The 27,390-nt window shown below is 38.8% G+C and overlaps 1 protein-coding gene across 3 annotated transcripts; it reads left to right on the forward strand.

The window, feature by feature from the left end:
• The first annotated feature begins 5,317 nt into the window (after positions 1 to 5,317).
• On the forward strand, positions 5,318 to 11,844 carry GPR22 (G protein-coupled receptor 22). Of its 3 annotated transcripts, XM_009080560.1 has the most exons (3): positions 5,328 to 5,370; positions 5,518 to 5,757; positions 10,249 to 11,844. In XM_009080560.1, exon 3 carries the CDS (start codon positions 10,274 to 10,276, stop codon positions 11,573 to 11,575), a length of 1,302 nt encoding a protein of 433 aa, XP_009078808.1. In that variant the 5' UTR covers positions 5,328 to 5,370; positions 5,518 to 5,757; positions 10,249 to 10,273; the 3' UTR covers positions 11,576 to 11,844. The 3 variants fall into 3 exon arrangements, with proteins under 3 accessions (XP_009078807.1, XP_009078808.1, XP_009078809.1); XM_009080559.1 differs by having other exon boundaries at positions 5,318 to 5,757; XM_009080561.1 differs by lacking the exons at positions 5,328 to 5,370; positions 5,518 to 5,757 and adding an exon at positions 8,268 to 8,307.
• Positions 11,845 to 27,390: the final 15,546 nt, after the last annotated feature.

Here is a 27,390-nt window from a genome sequence, read left to right on the forward strand (position 1 = left end):
TGTGTCAAAAAAAAGAAAATACAGCATTACCATCTGAGTCAGAATGGAACTTATGCACAAATTCTAGCAGAATCTATTTGGCATATCACTGTTAAATAATAGTAAAACCTTTATGGCTAGAACTTGTGTACTGGACAGGAGTCAGATTTACACCTTTTCCACATAAAAGCATGGTGCAGCACGATCCAGGCAGCAGCTCATAATTTCAGTAAAGCAGATCACATTTACAAATTCAGCATTACAAGGGCAAATCAGCACAACTCACCAACCCAAACTGCAATTACCACTCCTTATTTTCCCTTGATACTACAGAAGTTACTGGATTTTCAACAACATTCAAACCAAGTTCTTTGCAACTGACTACAGAGGAAATTAAGGTGCAATGAGGTAAGAAACACATTTTATATATGGATCACAAGTTGCTGGAACAGATAGAAACCATGACCTATCCAGAAGAGCTACGTTAGAACTGGGCATCACACTGCCCACTGTAGGTAAGCGCAAGGCACAGAAGGATCTATCCAGATGGAATTGTGCAAATGCACCATGCAAATAATGCTAAAGAACAATCCCAGGGCAAGATGTCCAAAATCACCTAAGCATTTTAAAAAGCAGCTTAAGCTCTAAAGTCATTATGTGGCACTATAAAATTCCTATGAGTTAGGAGCCCAAGTCTCTCATAGATAGGAGAGCAGATGACATTTTTAGACCCAGAAGCAGTAAAATTCTAAATAGTCACTAAATGAGCAGCAAGAGTCAGACTAGGAAACAAGATGTGCAGTACAAAGAAAGAAACAGAAAGTGCTGCTGAAGCATTCAGGGGAGATAATCGCAGAAACTGGAAAAAAAGAACCATTAGAGGACAAGGGAAGTGAGAGGACACAGCCCCTCAACTGTGCCAATAAAGATCTTAATGATGTGTCTATTCCACGACATCTGAATGTTAAGACAGCCTGCAGCAGGTTTATGCAAAGTAAAACCCTAAAGCACATTCAAAGAATGCTAAAGCTCCAAAATCAAGGATTCTGATAGAAAACATCAGAATTGGATACTTCATTTGGCCCTGCTAGACCTTGTGAGCCTAACAAATCTTTTTAACAAAGTAAGCTTGTTCCAAAAACTGCAGTGCAAGAAGATGCATGCAGGGTGATCTTATCAACTCACCAGCAGAATTTAGACCTCCAAATCTACAGATGACCTACCAGCACCTTGGAATGCATTAACAGTCAATGCTAGGACATTACTTCATAGAACCAGAGAATGTTAGGGGTTGGAAGGGACATTAAAGATCATCTAGCCAATCCCCCCCTTGCCATGGGCAGGGACACCTCTCACCAGACCAGGCTGACCCAAGCATTACACCACCTGGCCTCGAACACTGCCGGGGTTGGGTCATCCACAACCTCCCTGGGCAACCTGTGCCAGTGTCTTACCACCCTCACAGGAAAGAACTTCTTGTTAGCATCTAATCTAAATTTCCTCTCTTTCAATTTATACCCATAACTTCTTGTGCTATCACTACATTTCCTGATGAACAGGCCCTCTCTGGCTTTCCTTTAGGTCCACTTTAGATACTGGAAAGTTGCTCTGAAGTCTCTATGCAACCTTCTCTTCTCCAGGCTGAACAGCCCCAACCTTCTCAGCCTGTCTTCGCAGAGAAGATGCTCCAATCCTCTTAGCAACTTCGTGGCCTTCTCTAGACTTGCTCCAACAGTTCCACATCCCTCTTATGCTGGGGACACCAGAACCGTGTGCAGTACTCTAGGTGGGGTCTCACAAGAGCAGAGTAGAGGGGAGGAATCACCTCCTTCAACCTGCTGGCTACACTCCTCTTGATGCAGCCAGGACATGGTTGGCTTTCTGGGCTGTGAGTGCACACTGCTAGGTCATGCTGATTTTTCAACAAACACCACTTCAAACTATTTCTCTGCAGTGCTACTCTCAATGACTTCCTCACCCAGCCTATAGGTGTGTCTAGGATAGTCATGACCCAGGTGTAGGACCTTGCACTTCATTTTGTTGAACTCCATGCTTGATGCAGCCAGGACATGGTTGGCTTTCTGGGCTGTGAGTGCACACTGCTAGGTCATGCTGATTTTTCAACAAACACCACTTCAAACTATTTCTCTGCAGTGCTACTCTCAATGACTTCCTCACCCAGCCTATAGGTGTGTCTAGGATAGTCATGACCCAGGTGTAGGACCTTGCACTTCATTTTGTTGAACTCCATGAGGTTGGCATCAGCCATCTCTCAAGCCCATCAAGATCCTTCTTGAAGGCATCCCTTCTCTCCAGTGTGGCAACTATCCCACACAGCTTGGTGTTGTCAGCAAACTTTCTGAGAGTGCACTCAATCCACTGTTCATGTCACCAACAAAGATGTGGAACACTATCGGCCCCAGCACTGAGCCCTGAGGGACACCACTCATCACTGATCTCCACGTGGACAATGACCCATTGACCACAACTCTTTGCTTGTGACCATCCAGACAGTTCTTTACGCACCGAGTGCTCCACCCATCAAATCCATGTCTCTCCAATTTAGAGACAAGGATGTCATGTGAGACAGTGTCAAACATTTTGCAGAAGTCCAGGTAGACGATGCCTGTTGCTCTGCCCCATTCACCTATGCTGTAGCCCTGCCATAGAAGGTCACCAAATTGTCAGGCATGATTTCCCCTTTGCAAAGCCTCTGTGTAGAAAGTAAGACAGTAGACAAAAGATGGAAGAGGACCAAGAAATACACCACAATTTTCAAATGTTTGGACTTTCTTCTCTCAGCAGAACAGAAGATCATATTCTAACAGAAGTTACGACTCCTGAATTGAATTTACAAGTTCTACAGGGGTGTATGCTATAATTGCCATTATCTCTACCTCTGTGCACCCAGTGTCTCTTCACATGCACATGATGCCTCTGTTCCCTTCTGTTCCACTCTGCTTCAAGCCCATGCCTCTCCGCATTTATTTTCTCCCCACATCAGGCCCAGCAGCCTCAACCCTTCAGAGCTCTATTCTCTGTCACCATCTGGGTCTCCCTCTCTCCCTGTGCTGCCATTCTGAGTCCTAAGACCCTTCACCACCAGTCTCCTGGCTGAGGATTCCTGCTCCCCCCGATATATTTACCTCCTCATTACCCTTCCGCCCCACATTTCGCTACCCTAAAAGCCAAAACACCAAATTCTTTCCCTTCCATTCTGTACTGATATAGAAACAGGTATAAGAACAGCACATTTTTTTGTTTATGCTGGGTGCCTGCACATGGCTCTTTTTGCCCACTCTTCCCTATCTACCCTTTGAGGATGATGTCATCTGTTCACACCATCTTAACTAGCATCTGCACAGCAATGGCTTATAAGCATGTCTATCCATCCACCTACTCCTGATTGCCTCCATATGGTACTGCTTCTTTTCCTGATTTTCTCTCCAGAAAACTTAAGCTTAATATATGTTCACAACTCAGCTCCTTATCATTCCTCTCAAGCACTTTTTGCAGATAAAGCTTCTGCCAATATCACCTCCTGTGAAATAGGTAGTCTTTCGTGACCCCTTCGCCTGTGTTTGACCCACAGATCCATGCTCTACCCAAAATCCTGCTACAATCTTCCTCCATGCATACATCTTTTTCCTTCTAACAGCACAGCTCATCCAATATCTCCATCTTTGTTCAGGCACACACTGAAGAATTAGAAAGGGAGATAGAGATTCATCTGTTTAAATTTAGACAGGCTTCCTTTCTTATCCTAAGACATACTGAAAGTGAAGCAAGTAAATCTCTTTAATATATTAGTATTTATGCTTTCATTTCAGGAATCCTCTTTATCACATCACCCTCCAGAGCTATGTTGGTATCACTGTCTTCAAGCTCTTGGGAGGCAGACAATAAAAAGACAGCTCAAAGGGCTCAATCAATTGCTGCTCAGCATAGCCAGCTGGTCCCTACTGATCTTTGTTCAAAGTTTCTGCAGTCTTTACTTTACAAATTTGCTGGATGTAAAAGGCTGTGGAGCAGGAAGTATGCTGGATGGGGATGCAGCCACTTTAAAATATAAATAAAGTATGCTGGTACCTAAAGATAAATAATATATTGGATGGGTGTCTGAAAGAAGAGGTAAAGAGAAGAAATGAAGACATCTTACACAGCCACATTTTATAATTGCATTAACAACTTAAGAACACAGGACCCCATCAAAATTTGGCCCAAACTGCCATCTTAATAGAGCTGCTTACGTAAGAACTCTGCTTTAACAGTTAGCACTTCATCAAACTTTTAAAAAGATTTTAAAATCTTTTCAATCAAGAAAAAAATAAAGGAAAGAAAAAGCCCCACACTTATTTGAGATTAAAAACTACCCACAGAACATTTTCTACTCAGATATTGTTAAACTATTTGCTTCAGCAAACCGATTTTCACAAAATATTCTTTTGGGGTTTATACTGAATTTTCTTCCAAGGTTTATTTAGCACCAGGACTAATGAATATAGATACTGTGCTACACTTCTCATCATGTGGTTGTTAGCATTGTTTGTACTGACGGAACAGATTCAGAAATCGGTTACGAAACAAGAAGTGAAAATGAAGACACCTCCTGCAAAGTGAGGGTCAAGAACATCATCAAAGACATCCTCACAAAATCCTGAGAAGTCTCTAGCAAAATTTACGTGGAACATACAAGTTTGGTTTTTTTTTTTTAGAAGTTAACATTTCCACAAAATTAACAACCTTCACTCCTAGACACACATTGTACATGGTGATGGATCCTAAAAATCATTCTATCTTGATTCATGAATTAACTGAACTATCAAATCATTTTAAGGGGCTGAATAATCTCTATGAATGCTCACACAGATTTCCCTAATATACATGCAGGTACCAAGTTGTCCTGAATATAATTTACTGGATACAAGACCTAGATGACCACTTGCATACAAACATACAAGGTGAAATTCAGCATGGCTCGAAGAGGCAGAATTATTTCAGATATGTTCTTAGGACAAAAAAAGAAAAAGCCAAAAAAAAAACCCCACTAAAAAGCCTCAGAAATGGAAAGTAGGTAAATTCAAATATAGATTGTTGGAAGCTTTTTAAGCAATAAACGTTTAATCCCTTTTTTTCCTCCAGTGTCATGTGGTTTCCAGTGTACACAAAGTAAAGAGTGAAAAGGTAAAAATAAAACAGGCATACCCTTAATATATTCCAGAATTCATAAATCATTTGTAAATTTAGTCCTTTTATAAAAGAATCCTTATATAAATCGGGGGGAGGGAGGGCATCAATCCCATATATGAAGCACAATTTAAGCCCAACATCACTGACCAATCAAAATTAGTGAATGCACTGCATCTCTCTGCAGTGAGGAGCAGCGACAAGGTAGGCTGTCATTCTGCAAAAGCTGCCCATCGCCAGCTTTCCTCTCAGAAGCACTGCTCTTCTTTTTTAGAAAGCTCGGATCTCACTGGTGTCTCTGGAGACAAGAAGCCTTCAGTATGTTAAATGACTTTCATTATGTATTTTCAGATGCTTATTGATTCTACCGTAGGAAGAGTGGGAGACTGCAGCAGCCTGTAAACCAGAACTAAAGCAGTTGTATACATTAGCAGTATGCTGAAACAATGGCACAGTACAGGCACAAATTTTCATTGAGGTCATTTTTTGAAGATATGCTTATTACCCTCTTACTCTGCTAACAACAAAATGAATCCCTCCAACCTGGAACTGCTTCACCTGCATCGAGAATTTACCAAATCCTTAGTGGAGGTAAGATCTGTTCCTTATTATGGTATGCAGAATAAGCAACATTTAGCCAAATTGTAAAACTGGAGAGGGAAAAAAAAAAAAGGCTAGAGATCAGATTCAACTTAATATATTAAGCAGTAATATCTTGTTCTATTTGAATGAATCCCTCCAACCTGGAACTGCTTCACCTGCATCGAGAATTTACCAAATCCTTAGTGGAGGTAAGATCTGTTCCTTATTATGGTATGCAGAATAAGCAACATTTAGCCAAATTGTAAAACTGGAGAGGGAAAAAAAAAAAAGGCTAGAGATCAGATTCAACTTAATATATTAAGCAGTAATATCTTGTTCTATTTGAAACCAGGAAATATTCCAATGCTATTTCCCCCTCCCCATTAAAAACACAATGGTAGAAAAATGTTTTTCTGTCTGAAATTCTTATAGAATATTAAGAAGCTGTTTTTTGTTCGTACAACATAGAGACAGTTTAAGCTGATACAGTATCGGGGAAAACAACCACATAATGCAAGCAGGAGTATGTTTTTCCTCCCTCAGCAGCATTTCAAAATATTGGCAGCTAAATATGTTTCGGATTTATTTAGTTACTCTTTGAAGGATCTGATAGTCTGTAATTAGTGTATACTTATTGCTTTATAAAGGTTGGCTAATATGACTAATCTCTGATTGCTCAAGTAAACCCTCTTTTTTGTTGGCTTTTTTTTTTAACTTGTTTCTTTCACTACCCTCGATATTCAAGCCATTTATTAAAAGCATGAATTTTGCCAAACATTTATCACAAGAAAGGAAATTATAACATTGTGCAAATTAAACAAAAGCATATTTCCTATAAGGCTCATTAACTCTGCTCAATTTCTCATTAAAAGACAAGAGAGTTGTGTGTATAAACTACCTGCTCACAAGAGCTATAAAACTACCTTTTCTGGCTTTAGTCACAGGCACTCTACATCCCACAGTTTTTGTTGCTAGTCAGGGGGTTTTGGTACCTGCACTATCTGAAGAACAGGAAACTTGTCCAAAAAAACCCTTATCACAAGAAATTATAACATTGTGCAAATTAAACAAAAGCATATTTCCTATAAGGCTCATTAACTCTGCTCAATTTCTCATTAAAAGACAAGAGAGTTGTGTGTATAAACTACCTGCTCACAAGAGCTATAAAACTACCTTTTCTGGCTTTAGTCACAGGCACTCTACATCCCACAGTTTTTGTTGCTAGTCAGGGGGTTTTGGTACCTGCACTATCTGAAGAACAGGAAACTTGTCCAAAAAAACCCTAAATTCATGCAAGCTGCTAGAAAAATGCTATGATTTTCACCAGCAAATAGAGAACACACTAAGTGATTTTCTATGCGAGCTATAAGGTCCAATTTTAGAGATCTTTGATAGGTTAGTGCTTTTAGAAAATATATTCTTGCATTACTTTATTTTGAAATGCTAAGCCCTACTTTTAACCTTTTTTTTCCTCCCCTTCACAAGGGCATGCAGCAAGTAATTCAGTTTTACAACTGACAATATGAAGAATGCAGTTGACCGGGTCTCTTTCTAGCTGTATGACCTACAAGCCGCAGGATGCATCACTAGAATGTATTCTTAAGACTTAAAGGAATTAGAAACAAAACATGGAACACACTTGTATTCCCATTTACGTGCATGACACTTCAACAGTGTACATGGAAGACTAACACATCTGCTCAGATTTTCATTAAAAGAAGAGTGCACTGATTGATTCTTAAAATGGTGAGCATTTCTTAAAGAGGGATTTATAATTTAAAACCAGAATTGTGGAAACTACTGATGCATGAAGAAACAATGAAACATGAAATCCCCAAAGGAGAATATGCATACTTCACCAGCAAGCTGAATAAAGGTTTAACCAAGCTTTTTCTATACTACCCATTAAATAACTTATTTGTCATAATGACTAATGGATATTTTTTCTCTCAATTTTATGATCTGTTCTGTGTTCTCCTTAAATCAAAATAAACCAAATTAGGTAACTCATGGTTACTCTCAAAGCACATGAACTGGATTTTATGATGTATAGCAACTTCTTTGACTAAGCCATCACTCAAAACTAATGAGCAGGAATATTACAGAAAGAAATATGCAAGCATAAACTAAAGGATGTCTCCATATACCCTGAGCACTGAGAGCAGAAATTATTTTGCTTTAAACCCGGAAAATAAAAGCAGGCTGCTACAAAATGCAACAGGGGAAAGAAATTAACATCACTTAAAAGAAGGTTTATTTGTTATTGCTGGCTTGAAACTCAGAACAGACACGCAGAATATGCCCTGGTCTTTAGAAGTATCTGAGGCAATTAAGAAGTCCCCACGTTTAATCAGAATTTTTTGCTGCTGAACTGCAGGAACAAAAAAAAGAAAAAAAAAAAAAAACCAAACCAAAACCCTGCGAGGAAGGAGCTAAGAGCCCAGCTACCACTCGATTCCGAGGTTACAGTGCATGTCCAAAAGCTCTCGGTGACACCAGGTATCAGTTTATGACAAGCTGCTGCCATGAGCTGAGAGGCCCTTGAGGCACAGAGAACAGGTAGGTCAGAGTCGCATGTCCCAGCTCTGCTTGGCCCTGCAGGGAGCAGGCACTGCCCCAGACAGTGCGGGGAAATCAGCTCCTGACAGCTCTGCTCTCATTTCAACCAAACCCCAGCAGTGCAACAAGGAGGGGATGTTTAATCTAGTCCCACAACTTAGCACATCTCAAGTTTTCTGTTTCCACAGAATTTCAGTTGGCATAATGTTAGGGTGAGGCTGTCATTTGTTTTAGCTGATCTGCTTTTGATATCTTCCTGGCTGTGGCTAATAGAATGTCATTTCCCCAGCAATGCATGTGCAATGGTTCCTTGAAATCCATTCACAGCCAGGACAGCACACAGAGCGAATCGTATTCCTCAGGGTTAACACCAACCCAACAGAGGCTGCTTAAATTAGAAACGAAACAAAGCTTTGGAAATGTTTCTTGTTTCATTTCACACCTGAGACTAATACATTCTAATTTACATATATTTTATTTAAGAGGCACATGTAAAATCACTGTTGAAGCATACCGAGAATTTTCATCATACAATTTGCAATTAATAGCATTGTTCAATTGAGGCTTTTCAGAACTGCAGGTGAAATTTGCATACTGTATCCCCAGTGTGCTTAATTCAGACTTTCATTTCAAAAGAGCTGGGTTTTGTACACCTTAGTGCTATCCATTTTAATGCATTCAGAACAGAACAAAGGTCGGCGCTGAAATTTATTTTCCTGCCAGATACGTCCCCTCTTAAATTTAAAGCTACCTAGAAAAACAAACAAGACCCAACCTCAAGTATCATAACAAGAAATTGGATAACCTCTCCTTTATTTATTCATTTAATTACGAACTCAGGAGCTGGTTGACAATATAAATAATACAAACCTGAGGTATTACATGCAGATGCTACATTTAGAACTTATCAGCATGTGCAAAACAAAGCAGATGAGCCACAAAATAAAAAAACCTCCTAGATGTAATAAATGCTATTTTTTAAACCTTGCTTGTTCCTGAGAGAAACATGCCATGCATGTAAATCTGTTGGATTTAATTGCAGTTTGTAAAAACAAAACCAAGAACTAAACTAAACCAAAAAACAAACCATGAAAGAGACAAATTTTTTTTCCTAAGTATTGTTTTCTACAATTATTCCCTTAAATCTATTTGGGAATCAAATTAAATACTCTTCCATTCCATGGAGGCACTGGTTTCCTAAAGAAATCAAATATTCATATCAGCAAAAGGAAATGCAGTATTTCCTAATAAACTCCATTTCCCCAAACCCACAGAAGTTTTGCATTTGAAATGATATATACTTACATAAAACTGTTGCAGTGGGAAGCATCATACGTGTAGATGCATAAAGAACCAAAGTGAACAGAAGATTTCAAGCTCTGTAAAAATCTGCTGAATTACAGAACTTGACTTTTCAGCCCACAACACTAATGCAAACTTCATACCACTAAACTGGCATCAATAATTTAAATGCATTTTTTATGATACCTAAGGAACAGTGTGCTCCATGTTCCTATCACTTGCTTTCTCCACGAGAGCTTTTCAAAATTATCTTGAGCACTAATTTGTTAATACTTAACAACGTTCCTCTAAAATGCCCCTCAAAGCAATACAAAGGCTATGCACAAGTATAGTTTATTCAACAAATGGGCCCTTTGTAACAAACCACATCACTGTAGACAAAGCCTTCCCTCCCTAAGTGGAAGCTTTTCACTTTTTTTTTTTTCTTTTTAAACAAATCCTGCTTGCTTTTAAAAAGGAAAGACCTTATTCTAGATCCTCAGGCTTTTGAGTCCATGCCAATTAAAGCTCTAAACATACAGCAAATGAAGACTTTGGTAAGAATAGATGCTTTTCCTCCCTCCTCCTTCCCCAGCATTTATCTACATTAAGTGTTAAAAAAAGAAATCAAATAGTTCCATATTTTATTTCACCTTTCAGGAGAAAAGCCAACTGCAACAAAAGAATGTGTTTCTCCCCCATTCTGGAAGTCAACATGCAGTCTGAATCTAACATTACAGTTCGAGATGCCATTGATGACATCGATACCAACATGTACCAACCACTGTCATATCCATTAAGCTTTCAAGTTTCTCTCACTGGATTTTTGATGCTAGAAATTGTTTTGGGACTTGGCAGCAACCTCACCGTGCTGGTACTTTACTGTATGAAATCCAACTTAATCAATTCTGTCAGTAACATAATTACAATGAACCTTCATGTACTCGATGTAATAATTTGTGTGGGATGTATTCCTCTAACTATAGTTATCCTTCTGCTTTCACTGGAGAGTAACACTGCTCTCATCTGCTGCTTCCACGAGGCTTGTGTCTCTTTTGCAAGCGTTTCAACCGCAATCAACGTCTTTGCTATCACTCTGGACCGATACGACATCTCTGTCAAACCTGCCAATCGCATTCTGACCATGGGAAGGGCTGTGATACTAATGACATCAATATGGATCATTTCACTTTTTTCCTTCCTGATCCCCTTCATCGAAGTCAACTTTTTCAGCCTACAAAGTGCAAGCACTTGGGAAAATAAGACACTTCTGTGCGTGAGTACAAACGAGTACCACACTGAACTAGGGATGTACTACCACCTACTCGTTCAGATCCCAATATTCTTCTTCACTGTTGTAGTGATGCTAATTACATACACCAAAATACTCCAGGCCCTAAACATTCGGATTGGTACGAGATTTACAACGGGACAAAAGAAGAAAGCCAGAAAGAAAAAAACTATTTCTTTGACCACTCAGCATGAGACTACAGACATGTCCCACAGCAGTGGAGGAAAAAATGTCGTCTTTGGGGTAAGGACTTCGGTGTCTGTCATCATCGCTCTGCGCCGAGCGGTCAAACGGCACCGCGAGCGACGGGAACGACAAAAGAGAGTCTTCAGAATGTCCCTCCTGATAATCTCAACATTCCTCCTCTGCTGGACACCCATCTCTGTTTTAAACACCACCATCTTATGTTTGGGCCCAAGTGACCTTTTGGTAAAGTTGAGATTATGTTTTCTAGTAATGGCATATGGAACAACTATATTTCACCCTCTACTTTACGCGTTCACCCGGCAAAAGTTTCAGAAAGTTCTGAAAAGCAAGATGAAAAAGCGAGTTGTTTCAATAGTGGAAGCAGATCCCATGCCAAATAATGCTGTAATACACAACTCATGGATAGAGCCTAAAAGGAACAAAAAGATTACCTTTGAAGACAACGAAGTAAGGCAGAAATGTTTAGTACCTCAGGTTGTCACTGACTAGGTTTCAGTATTCACCAAAACACATCAAGTGGAATATTTGAACAAATTGTAGAAAAATACTGCCAAATAAGAGAAACTTTTTATAACTATTGGCGAGACTGTATATTTTCAATATCTATGTTAAATACAGTAGGTCTTGTATATTCAATTTCTTCATTATGTAAGATATATGTTGCATGGCTGTTTGTTAGCGTAACACCATGTGTATATTTGTCGAAAATATTCCAGTCCTCTTTTTTTAGAAAATAAATAGCCTTAAAGAAGTGCAAACTTTTAAAAATATTTGTATGGCTCAATTTCTCTGTAAATATAAAAGAATTTTTCAACAAAGATTGCACTCGGGAATACTTTTCTAAAGCATAAAGTCAACGTTTTGCATGATATGGTATTGCTGAACTTAATCCATCAACAGTGTTGATCAGAGGTATTCTGAATGCTATGCAGCTACAACCTGGACAAATTTTGACCTCAAATTTAGACAGCTACTTACTGCAAATGTCTCCAACATGTAACCACCATGCATGTGTAGACAAAGACATTTACATGATATCCTTCAGCTGATGCTTCAGAATTAGTTACCTTTGATATGGCAGCGGGGAAAAAAAAAAATCATGCTGGGCCAAAAATTGACAGTACTTTTAAGAAAAGTAAAATATCTTGCCCATACAAGCTGAGATCCAGTTTCTGCACAGAAAATACGCAGCTTTGAGTAATTACATAGGAGGGGGTAAGGACTAAAGCCAGACTAAACGAGGGAGAAAACCACAGATAAGAGAGTTATTGGGCTTGATGCTAAAAGACCAACAAACAGAGCCATTCCTGTGCAAAGGCTTAGATTTTCACACTGAAGGGGTTTAGCTGGACCTCTGCTGTGAGATTGGGACCTTTTACACAGAGATTTTGCATTCACACCATCTGCCTACAGAGACAGATGTAGCTGTTAAATGCCAAAGCTAAAGCAGAAGATCATTTTTCTGGCCTTCAATAGCGTTTTTATCATTTTTACTTCACTACTCCTTTAATGATGTTCAGTTCTATCCATGCAACTGCTCTGTCACAGACAGATCACCAATACTGACAGCTACCCTGTTCCTGTATTTCCTGGCCAGCCATGGTACACCTTTGCTTTACCCTTCTCTTTTTCTGTTTCATCTAAACCTGCATTTAAGAGTCAAGGGGCCTTGAGAAAGTCACCATCATCCACAGCACTGTAAGCAAGAATTAGGATGTCAATCCAAACAACAGTTTGTCAAGTTGTTTGCACCATGCCATGCTTAAAAATGTCATAATTTCAATGAACAGTGGCTATATTCATTGACTTAGCTACCAGTCATGGAGGTGGAGGGAGAAACCAAACGAAAAACTGCAAAATCAATGAGTCTGATTTCACCTGTCTTGTTACATAAACTGATCCGTCTGTCACCAGCTACCACTGCACTTAAAAGGCTAATTCTCTATAAGTATGAACTTCTATAAAAAAAAGACAAGCAGAGCATACCCTGGAATAGGAGAGCTAGTTTGACTAAAGGATTACAGGAAAAATGAGGATTTCTGAAGTTCCATAGAGAAAAACCATGTGGGTTTAAAGGAACAAAAAAAACCTCTTTTGCATTACATTGCTAAATTATTAATCATATGTGTATTGCCAAAACTGGTTTTGTGGTAAAAAATAAAAATTCTTGTCATGTACCTTAGTTTACTTAGGGTCATGCCTTAGCTTACCAGAAGCCTCAAAAAATAATACTACAGCACAAAGAGTAGCCACTTACAATCACCCTAATTCTACTTAGAAATTTTACTACCTAACTGATAATAAGTGATTATCTGGAATTACTGTGTAATGTATTCAAACATAATTCCACTTCTTTGTGAAAACTAGCCCAATGACACATGCATTCAGCTGTGCCCATCTACAGGGTTGTTTTCAGGCAGCTATCCCTAGTTTCCTACAAGACTTGAAATCCTACATCTTATTTGAGAGTTTGCAGGAGAGAGGTAAATGCAATAAGGTTTTTTTTAATGCAATCCATATTTATCACTTCAAAAACATTCTTTGAGGAGTAAGTTCTTCTGCAAAGAAATGTACCTAAGCAGAAACTATCCTTTTTTTCTCTTTTTTTTTTGTTGCCCTTCTTCCTTTCCCTTTCGAGCTATCCTGTGTATTTTGCACAGCAGAAGGAGAAAGTGGGATGCGTAGGGTTAATGGCATAACATGATTTCACTGATCACTTCTCTTCCAATAAAGCATTCTTAAATCAAAGATATTACTCATTTATTTCAAAAGAAGGAAAAGAGAAATCACAACAACCACAACACCTGTATAAGTTTACATCATGTCCTTATCTTATTCATGTAAGAAAAGCTTTCAGGCTTGAAAGGTTTCTTGACAATGTGACTGTGCTTTTAAAAATTAGGCAAACCCTCATGAACTACACGTTTAGTGTTAAAAGCTCATTCATTAGAAAGTCAGATGCAGTGAAGCAGCACTTCATAGCAAAGAGAAAGAGCAGCCCAGGAATTAGTTAGGGAGATTAAGTCCAGTTTTAAAGGCTCTGCCGATCACAGTCATTGATTGCCTTTAAGAATATCAGTAAGTTCATTTTTACCTTACCTATTCTTCATGAAATTTTAAAAAACGAGACTTATACCATGTTGGAGCAGACTCTGAGGGCTGCAAAGAAAATTCTGCATACAGCAGGAGCAATACAAGTACAAATAGGTGCAACCCTCTACACACACCGAGGCCATTATAAAACAGGATCACACACGATCGGTGCCACGTGACAGATTGAACACAAACAAGACAAAATAAAGGGTAAATAGTGAAGAGACTGCATATCCTACAGAGAGGGAAGAGGATTCCAGGAGGGATATGAAGGTGTGCCGTGGGTGCTTGACAGATAGACTGAAACAGAATGCAAAAAGAGGCAGCAGCACCGGAGGAAAAAGGGCAAATATGTGCCACAGTATTGTACAATACGAAGCCCACTGCATTCTTGAAAATGATCTCACCACAGTGAGTCATTAGTTCAATTACATTTCACACCACTCAGCCTAAGGCAAGCAGAATTGTACAGGACTCTAAAAATATTAATTCCAGCAAACACATCTCAAACACAAGCAAGCACTGCCAATTTCCACACGGTCGCTGTCCCTGAAGTATTAACTGGTATCTGACTATGTTGTCTTTTAACTCAAAATGCATTTCCATTCAATTTCACATTGTAAAATGAGGTTAGTCCACGCTAAAAATACAAAAAAAAAAAAAAGCAGCAGAGTACAGTGCCAGCATCTATTAGAATATTCAAGAAGCACCTTCACACACTAGTACATTGCAAAGCAGTGAAGCAGAAATGTAAATACATCACAAATAACTAGTTTCCAGTTGGAAACATTTTTTATGGATTACAAGGCACTGCTACGTAGTCAGAAGTTCTGTTTACTTCATTAGTGCCAAGGGAATAGCAGTCACTTTCTGAATAGATTCGATTTAAAATGCATGGATCTGGATACATATGAGATCAATACACCTCTCTTCCTTCATGGTTACATAAATACACACAGGTACATAATATGGAATTATTATATATCTGCACAGACCAAAAGTGAGGTTCAACATCAGCATCTATTTTACATTTATCTGGAGGGGGTTTTGATAAGAGGATCACTGAACTGAACACACAGGCACTATGTCCCACCACACCTAAACTTAAACACAGAATTAGAGAATCATAGAATCAACCTGGTTGGAAAAGACCTCCAAGATCATCCAGTCCAATCCTACCATGGTCCCTAGCCCATGGCACTAAGTGCCACATCCAGTCTCAGCTTGAAAACCTCCAGGGATGGTGAATCCACCACCTCCCTGGGCAGCACATTCCAATGTCTGAGCACTCTCTCCATAAAAAATTATCTCCCCCATCTTATCTTCCCCACCATTACCTTGGTGTTTTTTCTTTGTAAATGAACTAATATATTCAACAAGCTACAGAATTCACCTAGACACAAGGAAAATATTTTCCACTCTGTTAACCATTACCTATACTATACTGCAGTGCACATAATACTTCTTTTTCAACATCAGTGTCTGTGCTAGTCATTTTTGATAGATGAATATTCTAGATAGATGTCTGTTTTCTCTGAAGAAAGCTTTAGTTGCCAATTGCCATTAAAGTCTTGCAAGAGAAGAATATAGCATTCTTTAGCAAAGTTTCAATGGAGCATTAAAAAATCTAGAATGCACTAAATTACCCTTCTGTCACCCACTGTTCAAACAAAATACCTCCAACATATAGCTAAGGACAACCAGCTTCTGTCTTAAAACTTTTCAGCTTTATAACAGCCAAATTCCACTCCCACTTCACACATTCTACCGTAATATCACTGAATACATTTGTCTTACACGAAGAGGAAAGAAGAATCTGACTCTGTAATTATCTTCTCCTTTTTCTACTTCATAGAACACTTGTGCAATTCACAAAGCAAAATTAAACACAGGCTTTGAGTTTTGTTTTTCTGAGGGAACGTTGGGGAAAGAAAAAAAAAAGAAAAAACCAGATGTAACAACTGACTAACAGGAAAATCCAAGTCACTCACAGCCAGTAAGTGTTAAATAAGAAGGATGTGGAGTAGGTGAAGAGCACAGGTCAAGTGGAGAAGGGCAGAAGGTAGAAGGAACTGCTGTAATGCAGTTCAGGCCTTCAGGACCACAGAAAGGTGAAGGGCAACATGCAATTGTTGTGCAAAGGATGCTAATCTTATTTTTTAAACTCTAACAGACAAAAATACAAGAAGAGCTTCTCTTTGAATCACTGAGAGTGATATGTGGTTGTGTCAACATCACTGGGAGGAGAGGGGAGAATGAGATGAACAGAAACTAAAGGAAAGGCTCTTGATTTAATTAATGATACACAGAGTAACAGACAAACCAAGAGTGCATTATTTTACTCCTACAGATCAAGGATGCATTTTAGTGCCTACAAACTACATCCAGAGCACATGCATTACAAGCACAGGCCTGAAAGGCTATCGAGGCTCCGCTCCAAGTGATAAATTTTAAAAATGCTATTGAATTTTCCCTTTAGTCAGTACTGGTCAGATAACCTCAGTTTGTCTGGATGCTTTGAGTGTGTTTCACAACCACAGTACATTTCCAATTACTGCTTCTTTATCTCAATTTAATTATTTTTGCAGAGTAATAAATTGAAGGAGAAATATCATTAGACATCTTTATGTTCTTTGCTAAAATTACACTTCAGTGATTATTATAAATTGAGCCAGAATGGAAGAAATATCTTCCTATGCATTTACTTTATAGATTTCTGTATCAGCTGTTTTCCTATTTCACCAAAATAAAAAAATAAAAAAATCCACAGACAATTAAAAGAAATTCACTTGAAATGAAAAAACAGAATAAAAAATAAAAATCCACAGACAATGAAAAGAAATTCACTTGAAATGAAAAAACAGAATATTTACAGCAAAAGATCTGTGATGGGTACAGAAGGTGAAATTATTAAAGCATCATTTTTTTCCAGCTGGAATGAAATACATGCTTTGAGTGTAAGTATCTCCATGTCCCTGTTGTGGCTGCTGACACTGCAGAGCCAGGGAAGCAGGAGGCAGGCTGACTGCTCAGAGCTGCTGGCACACAGCACACCCTTGTTTGCTTTCCAAGCTGGGATTTTGGAAACACACTTTGGGTTTCTGTTACCCTAATATGATCCCTAACCTCCTACCGTATATTGTAACTGTTTAACTTGATACCAGATCTGACAAACAAATCAATGTCACTGCTCAAACAACACTGCTGTGAAATCTGTCACTCTGGCTATGTCAGACTGTTAGTAACAAAGCAATATTAGCACAGTTTTACCTTTAACTGTACCAGGATCTCTCACAAGCTGTTCTGAGGTTTTTACTTCAAATTAAACTTGGTTTCAACTCAATTAGTAGGGGAGGAAAAAAGCACAATAACCTATTGCTACTCTGTACCATGATTTTCTTCCAAATCTTATTTCAAGCCATTTTTCATAAATCCCTGTCACAAATAAACAGAGAAGGAAGAAGGGAGAAGAAGAAAAAAAAGGACAGCTGCTCACATTAGTAAATTATTACAAATGCCAGTGACACTTTGTGTACTAGGCTGTGTTTATTTTGGGGGAAAAGATGCATAAGGCAAAAGAAAACAGGGAAGGGACACTATTTGCAATGTGGGTATCATCACTAAACGAGAGGTGAATGTGAGCACTGCTGTTTAAAATCTATTATTCCTGCTAACAGCTCTAACAGCTAAGAAATGAGACCTATCAATGAATGAGCACAAGCAAAACAAAAGATGTGAAAACTGATTGATGAGAAGCTCGATATGACCCAGCAATGTGTGCCCACAGCCCAGAAAGCAAACAGTATCCTTGGCCTCAAGTGCATCCAAGGAATCAGGGCAGCAGGTCGAGGCAGCTTGTTCTACCTCTTTGCTCACGAGACCTCACCTGGAGAACTGCATCCAGTTCTGGGGCCCCAACATGAGAAACACTTTGACCTGTTGGAGCGAGTCCAGAGGGCCATGAAGATGATCACAGACTGGAGCACCTCTCCTATGAAGGCAGGCTGAGAGTTAGGGTTGTTCAGTCTGGAGAAGAGAAGGCTCCTGGAAGACCTTAGGGCAGCCTTGCAGTACCAAGGGGCCTACAAGCAGGCTTGAGACAGACTTTTACAAGGGCATGGTGTGATAGGACAAGGGGGAATGGCTTCAAACTGCCAGAGGGCAGGTTTACATTAGATAGCATGAAAACTTTTTTAATGTGAGGGCTGTGAGACACTGCAACAGGCTGCCCAGAGAAGCTGTGGACTCCCTATCCCTGCAAGTGCTCCAGGGCAGCTTGGATGGGGTTTAGATCAACCTGGCCTAGTGGGAGGTGTCCCTGACCATGGCAGGGGGGTTGGAACTAGATGGTCTTTAAGGTTGCTTCCAACCCAAACCATTCTATGATTCTATGAAAAGAATCTCGGGGTAAAGCAAAGGTTTTCACACAGTTCTTTGGTTCAGTAACAACAACAGCAGCTTCCATATGTAACCCAAAAAAGATCTCTCATGGAAAAATGATGTTTGTGTTTATATATGACACACCTGCACATAATGTGGAGCTAAAATAAGAATATTTAGCATATTTGATGCTAGAGTCATCAGGAAGTTATTTCATGAGATTTTTTTCATGGACAACAGACTTTTTAGGAGTATATTTCCATGTAATAGAAACAAGAGTTTATTTATAAACTCTGAACAGTTACCAAGCAAACATTAAATCATAAGAAAATTTCAAATTGAGTGAATCACTTAATTTTCTATATTTAAACAGGACAAAATATTTAAGATTAATAATATTGACCATATGATGTTATAGGTCCATAAATATAAAATAGAGCTGTACAGCTCATCTGCAGTTTCATCAGACATGGATAAAGTACAACAAAGTGCACATGAAGGCAAGTTAAAAACATCCTTAAAAAGCATCATGCATTCAGAAGCTTCTAACAGACCTTGCCTCAGTTGTACATTGTACAGTAACTATTCCAGACCAGTTTAAATAAAATAGAATAAAAGTGGGAAACTTTTGATTCAGTCACTGGATTCTTGTTATGCCCTGATTGTTTTTTCAATTCAAAACTCTTAAGTTTCTACTACATCTTTAGTTTGCCAGTTAGGTCAGCTAAAACTGCAGAGTCAGGCAGGGAGGGAGAGGAGGGATGGGATCTTTGGAATTGTAGACAACCTGCCCTAGAAACAGTATGTTCTCAAAATAATAGGAAGCTCTTTTTTTTTAATGAGGTCCTAGATCTTTCCTTGAAATTACATGAAAAAAAGATATGAGACCCTCCTGGTTTTCAGCTGAAGAGGGTCCAACTTCAAGATAACAAAGCCAGTAATCAGATTTAATGCCTGAAGGTTGGATCTGAACAGTAAACACTTCAGATGACTGGACTACTTTATGTTTGGAACCATAACAGAGAAGAGCCAATAAAATTCTTGATTAGCATTTGAAAATGACATGCAGGAGTCGGGAGACAAAGAGGAAAAACTACTCCAGTGAAAACAGCCTATTTTTAAAGCTGTTTCCTACGAAGTATGAAATTTTACTCTACACTTCTCATCTGCTTGTATTACATACAGCAACACCTTCACTGAACTTTTAGGCAAGACAGCTACATGGCAGTAACAGACAGTTATTGGCTCCCATTCAGGACCTGAACAAAGGTTAGTCTTCAGTCTTCTATTCACAGCTGTTTGGTTGGATTTTTTTAACCTGAACTGGCTCACACTTTACTTTGAAATGAACGGGATAAAATTGATTATTCTGTTAAAGATTTGAACAACTGGTATTTACCTGCAGAATTGCAACAAAATGGTGTATACAATCTAATTTTTCAATTATTTTACACTTCTGAATTTGACAAGCCTCATTTTCCAGTCCTTAGCTCTTGTAATTTCTTCCTCTGCTAATCCAAGAGCCCTTCTGTGGCCCTTTATTTTCTCCCCATGGATGTACCTACAGAGCCTTAATCTTCAAGAAAGAGTCCATTTAATCTCCTACTGTGACATGTATAATTGCATTTATTCACAGGTAACCATAGAACTGTTTTCATCTGTAGAACACACGTGCAGAAGTACAGTTTTGCTTGGCATAGCTGCACGAACACGAGAACAGAAACAACGTTGGCAAAGCAACCCCAGCAAGGAAAGTGTCAAATTCCAAGGCTTGACACAAGTTTAGTACCTTACTTAACCCTGCTCCTCTCTTCCAGCTTCCCTAGTAACAAAATTATCTACCAAGTGAGGTGAGGAGATTATGTCTTATTTAAATACCTGCTTAGGGGAGCAATAACTTACAGGAGGTTTAAATGATCTAAATTGTAGATTATGCACATAAAATAAATCTATAATGCATCTACACAATTTCTTTAATCAGCTAAGGAAGCAAAACACACAAATCTGTTTGAGAACACATATTTTCCATGAAAAGGTAATTGACTATCATTAATTCAGCTTTGCAGCCCTCAATTCTTCTTTCAAATGAATTCAACTTTACTATTTTTCAAGAGCAGCTTTGTATCTAACTGACCTTGACTTCAACAGAAATACCCTGTTACTCCAGAATGTTGGAACAACACAAGTTGGACTTTCCTCTTCCCCATTTAGTAGGGAATTACAAACTAATGGCACTGGGAACTTAATATTTTGTATACTATGCTCCATGGTTGTGGTTGGATTACAAGGTATCCCTACTTCATGGAAGGACAACTTCCTCTGCCTCCAAAGAGAAAGCAAGAGCATTTACTGAAAAATCCTCCTATTCTGAATCTTCATGAGCAATCTGGAAACAAGTATATTAATAAGTTTATTGCATTATAGGTGTCTTTCTGGTTCCAGTCACTCAAGGATTCTTCTTCAATATTTTAAATTTTTCAGATCTGTATTCTACACTTGCAATGGATTCAGTTGTGTTTGTACATTGTCTCCCAACTGCAGTTGTTGTCTTTGCTCTGTCACTCCATCAGAACAGGCCTTCAGCCAGGACTACCCTCTTTCTTGACTGCTAAAAAGCCAGTATTTCACAAGCAAATATAATCTCAGCAAGCTTTTGGCTTTCAAGTTTGTCTAAACACGTTTTCCCCAACTACTGAACACAAGATCCTCTGAGCTGGAAATTAACTCGTTCAAAAATGAAGCATTAAACACTGGGTCTATTCTCAGTTTGCCCTATCCATCATGACTTGCCACTCTGTGGCTTCCAAATCCAGTAAGTTTGTTTACTACAGCAGAATCCAAAATAACATTTCTCCCTGTTCATAATTCCCCTATTAGAAACTGGTGACCTTTTACCCCTGGCTGTAGAAGACAGTCAAAGCTCCCAACACTACTCCTCCACACATCTCAGGAACATGCTGAGACAGCAATGATTCTGTTTCTCTGGTTTATTGCAGTGGGTTGTGAAAGTAACATCTTCTGGGTTTTGCTATGGGGCTCCCAGATCTATATGCATTTACAGGTTCTACTACTGAAACATCTCATTCTGTGACTCCCAGTGAAATTTTCCAAACGTGTTTTGCTACCACCATTATTGGATCTTCTAGCAAGCATTCTAATCAAATGCTCACTTCTTGTCCTTGGTGATCACCAGCTATTTGTGCATTTCATCCATTTCTATTCTCTCTCCCTCTATCGCTGAATCTGATTGTTAAAAAGAAAAAACCTTCTGTTTTGTCAGACATACAATACTGAAATGTTAGTTCTGAACGAACCATGTTCTTCTGTACATCCACTGGGTTACACACTAATAAATGCTTCAGTCCCAGCAGAAAGGCAAAGATCAATATTATGAACTGTTTCTCAGTGTTATTTCCTTGACCATTAAACACCTGATCTTAACATTGGCCATAAATAAACAAAAAGCAACATGCATCCTCCCAGCTACCCTCAACCAACATCCCGAGAAAAAAACACGTGTGCCATTTCTCCAAACCTTCCCACAGGGAAATGATTATCTATTGAACACAAACCACCAAGTCTGATCACCTTAGAGGTCACTAGTTTGGTTCTAGCAGAACTAGCCTGCAGACTACTATTCAATTTCCAAGTATATAAATGCTCAGGAAAAGAAGAGAGGAACAGAAAGTTATAAATGCCAATTCCTTCCAGAGCTCCAGACAGGGCATATGCAGACCTACCTGAAACACAAATTTGCCATCTCCTTGCAGAACCTCCACCCAGAGCAGAACAAACAACTGGATCCACACCATTCCACACGTGTCATTCCAGCTGGAAATGGAACTACTGAACTAAACTGTTAGTGTCACCAACTTGCTTATAGTAGGCACTGAGTCCTAGCTCTTAATTCTTTACTTAAACTTCTACACCTGTTGAAATACACTAAGACTACACCAGCAATTTACAGGTGACATCTCTCTGGTTTGCTGATATCACTGCATTCACTTACTGTTTGAAACCATGTAATCCACTGTGTCTTTCTCTTCATGAACATACACTGACACTTGAGTACAAACCTTTTTGTTTATGTGGTATGTAAGAGACACTGCAAATTATTTTCAAGCTCCTGCCATCTATTCTTACTCTCAACAATATAATGATAATTTACCAGATGCAAAAACATCATCTTCCAAGAGAGTCACTGCTAACCTGTCTCTCTTCCCTTCTCTCTCACCCAAGTCATTCTTTTAAATTCTTTTCTCATCTTTGGTCTGCTCAATTTTCTTTTACAGAAAAATACCAGATACAAAAGGCAGACAGAGCTTGCAAATATCTTTGGGTCTTAATAATTTTTCTATGACACCCAGAAACAGAAACCCATAACTTTCTACTTTTAATCATGCAGTTCTATTTAAAAAGCATAACTATCCAGTAACAGTACTTTGCCTCAAAACCCACAGATACCCTAACATCTTTACTAGTCACACAATCTAAACCATTTCAAAACAGTTAAAAATCAAAAAAACCCTCTGAATTTATATTTATCCTGTACTTAGCTGAACACGAACCTATCTGTGCTGCTAGTTCTCTCAAATCCTTTCATATCTATACTCTAGCTGAGAAACACAAGAATACTTATTGTTCAAACACTTGAAATGATCAAGAGGCAAAGCAAAACCAAGGTCTGAACCTTGCTGGAATACTGCCCTTCTGGTGGGGAATAAATACTCCTTAACAGCAAAACAGAAACAGGTTTGGTGTAACTCCTTTCTGCTCCATAGGGACACTTTGAGAAGAGAGTAGAAGAATAATTTTCTAATTAGAGAAACAGAACATTAATGTAATTTTCATATTTTAGAATTACACATTTAAATTGACTAATTGCAAAATAAACAAACCTAGAAGGACCTTGCCTTTACATTTAAGCTCATTAATGAGAAAAGATAGGATAGCATAATTGCCAAGACCTTCTTCCACAACTTCCCTCTTTCATCACTCCTACTGTTCAAAATTCCCCAAGTCCCTCTGTTTCAGCATTAGCCAGGTGGGACTAAAAACCCCACACCATCTGACACGTTACCAAAGCCAGAGGAAAATCCTTTTTAATATTTTTACATACTTTTTCAGAAATAAGTCCTGGCTGAATCTCCAAGACAGAACTGAACGTGCCACCAGGGCAAACACTGCTCGTGCCTCATACACCTGACCACACACAATGCAGTTAAAATGCATAAATAAATACATATCAGCTGCATGATGGGTGCAGCTACTCTGCTGTCCTGACAGTAATTCCTCTCCTAGAAGAAAACACTTTATGGCAGACCATCACCCTCCCCCCTTTCCCCAGTTATTGTCCCCTATCATTTCTCTCCCATGGGAGTCTTCTGAACTGATAGAAGCAAATAAATCAAGAGCTGTCAGGCCCCAGATTTCACTCTGTACCTGCTCAAGCCTAGCTTAATGCAATACTGGCCTACAACCAAAATCTCTATACATTGGATCATGACAATAACAATCAGAACTGACATTAAGGATGAAACAGCAGCAATCAGGTTCAGGGTAACAGATCACAAGGAGTTTGAAAGAGCAAAGCTTTCCAGAAATGTACGGAACAAAAGGTGTGGACATGTGTAACTGAGAGAAAAGAAAAAGGAAAAGACAGAAAATACTCCTTGATGGGCCTGGAATAAAGATAAAAACTGTAAGAAATACTCCATGTGCTACAGCAAAGGCAACTCAAACACACTGTAATTAATTTCTGACACAGCCCTGCTAATGGGATACCAATAACACCTCTCAGGAACAGGTTAACACCAAGATGGAAGGCAGAGTACTAAATCCATTGCAAAATACCTGACATACAGCCCTCTGACAAGGTCTGTATACTTGAGACTAAAATTACCAAATACTTAACACAGCAAAATAAAAATTTTCAAGTAGTTATAGCTAAAAGATTAATCTCATCAAAACCAGAAATCAGCTTATGGTTACATGAAAAAACAGCTTCACAAGTCACTCAATATGGCCAATTTGTAATTTATTGTTGTTTAAAGGAAACTACACACCAAGAAAAAACACCACTGTAAATATACCTGGATTATTTTTCTAGAACTGTAGGTATAAAGAAAACTACATTTCAGTAGATCCAAATAGTTACGACTTTGGAAAACAGTGACACAGAAATAAAACTACAATGAAGTTACATTAACACTAAAACATTTAAAAACTTGAGCAAATGTATATTCAATCCCTGGTAATGTAAAGGTTATGTTGAAAACTAGAACTGCAACAGGGTATTTTTTTCTGCTATCAATTCAAACTTAAGTCTTTTCTCTCATGTGTCTCTAATTATTTAGTGTCTTCCATTGAAAATGGTTAGAAAGAGAATTCATGCCAGAGATTAAGTAAAACATGTCAAGTATTTCCATTAAATTCTTTGTCTAACAGCAGGTTTCCAAGCTAGGAATCCTAGTCACAGCAAAACACAATTTGATGGTAAAATCTGTATGTTCTGTCTGCCTTGCTCAAAGAGGATAAAAAGGTCTTACACCATTCGCCTCCTACTAATGAAAAATTGTATTAGGCTTTGCAAGACTTTTTGTTGCCTGCACATTAATTTCATATCTTACAATGAACAGTTCAAATTAATGAACTTGTTAAATACTGTCAAGTTTTCTATTTATTTCAAAAGCCAACAACTTCCTCAGGGAAGGAAGTGCAGGGGCAGCACTGACCTCTTCTCTCTGGCAACCAGGGACAGGACCCAGGGAATGGGCTGAAGTTGTGTAAGGGAAGGTTTAGGCTGGAGATTAGAAAATGGTTCTTCTTTCCCCAGAGGTGTTTGGGCACTGAACAGCTCCCAGGGCAGTGTCACAGCCCCAAGGCTGACAGAGCTCCAGAGGTGTTTGGCCAATGCTCCCAGGCACAGGGTGTGATTGTCAGGGATGTCTGTGCAGGGACAGGAGTTGGACTAGATGATCCTCAAGGGTCCCTTCCAGCTCTGAATATTCTGTGATTCTGTGAAATAAACTGACCTTTCCACCAGAGATGGTTTTTTTTTTTGGCCTGGCATACTGCAAATAAAAATTTGCACAACTTCTTGCAAAATCTTCCATCTCATGGGAACAGAGCCTCAGGAAATACACAAGAAAACAAAATTTAAAAAAAAACAAGTCAACTGAAAGGAACATGAAATTGAAGAACATGGAGATTACACTCAGCTGCAGTAAGGCACAGGATTTTTTAGTCCAAACAATTTCAGTCAAGGTCTGGCAGTGCTACTGCTAACACCACCGGGGACAGAAGAAAAATGTTTTAGCAGGATATTTGCACTTAACTATGGATGCAGATGCACCACCTGAAGCAGTGGCACTCAAAAATAATGCAGATGGCTCTGAGCCAGTGATACAACTCAGTCACTCTCAGCAGGACTAATTACCCCAGGCAAAGCACCATGCGAGCAAAGCTGTGTAATTTCTGTTAATCAAATCAGTTCACCTACCCCCACAGAACAGTGCATGGTGCTACACAGACAGATGCTGTATTATCCTGGAGGACACTAGGTCTTGCACAGGGCAGTAAATTGTAATGCATCTAAGTCCCTAAGCAAAAGTCCCAGGAAAGCAACCTTTCCCTCCAGACAGAGGTGTGTTGATTCTTAGGAGCATCCAGAGCATCCGTGGCAGGTGTTCAGACTGTTTACCATTGCAAGGTTACTAACTCTTGTGTACATAGAATCATAGAATTTTAGGGTTGGAATGGACCTTAGACACCATCTAGTCCCAACCTCCTGCCCTGGGCAGGGACATCTCTCAGCAGACCTCAAGGCTTCATCCAACCTGGCTTTGAGCATTGCCAGGATTGAGGCAGCCACAGCCTCCCTGGGCAACCTGTGCCAGTGTCTCACCACCCTCACAGGAAAAAGCTTTTTCTTGATACATAACATGTATTTAATGTTACCCAAAACCTGCAGCATTTAAAAGGAAACAGCTTTTACACAATAATATTTAACCTGAGGAACAAATATTACATTCACTTCAGAACAAGGCTCTGGTGTTTTAGTCAGATAATTTATGCTATTTTAATGCTCACTTAATAACACACACTGTGGAATCAAGAGGAAAAGGTAATTCCACCTCATAACATGTATTTAATGTTACCCAAAACCTGCAGCATTTAAAAGGAAACAGCTTTTACACAATAATATTTAACCTGAGGAACAAATATTACATTCACTTCAGAACAAGGCTCTGGTGTTTTAGTCAGATAATTTATGCTATTTTAATGCTCACTTAATAACACACACTGTGGAATCAAGAGGAAAAGGTAATTCCACCTTGCAAGAGATATGGCTAATTGGTACAAAACCAACTAGTATGAACATTTACCACTAAAATGAGTTAAGTTTTCAACAAATTAGAACTGTTGTTTCCTAAATACTTTGTACTTCAAGTCCTTTGTTAAACACTAACCAATATTCATCACCAATCCCAAATACTAAAAAACTTACAAGAGTAAGTTAACACCTTTCTTACAGTCAGGCAGTTTGCCTTCTTTTTCCTGGGAAAGGAAAAAAATTAGATAAAGGAGATTTACATTCAGTATCACCTTCCTTTTCCTGCTAACTGCATTCTCCTAGACAAAATTGACAGAACAGCTTCTGAGGGTCAGTTTTTGCAGTACTCATGTAACATGATGAACTGTGTGAAGTTTATGTCAATGTCAGTCACAGCCAGAAGAGAAGTAATTGTGTCAGAAGGCCAAGCTGAAGGTCTTAGAGGAAATTTATCTACTATTTCATCTGAAGGAGTAATAAGAAAAAGCTGAACTAA

Source organism: Acanthisitta chloris, unplaced genomic scaffold (assembly GCF_000695815.1).
Source record: "Acanthisitta chloris isolate BGI_N310 unplaced genomic scaffold, ASM69581v1 scaffold2238, whole genome shotgun sequence".
Taxonomy (NCBI): domain Eukaryota; kingdom Metazoa; phylum Chordata; class Aves; order Passeriformes; family Acanthisittidae; genus Acanthisitta; species Acanthisitta chloris.

Coding starts and splice junctions, on each gene's coding strand:
- GPR22 (XM_009080559.1), top strand. CDS start 10,274: ATGTGTTTCTCCCCCATTCTGGAAGTCAACATGCAGTCTGAATCTAAC.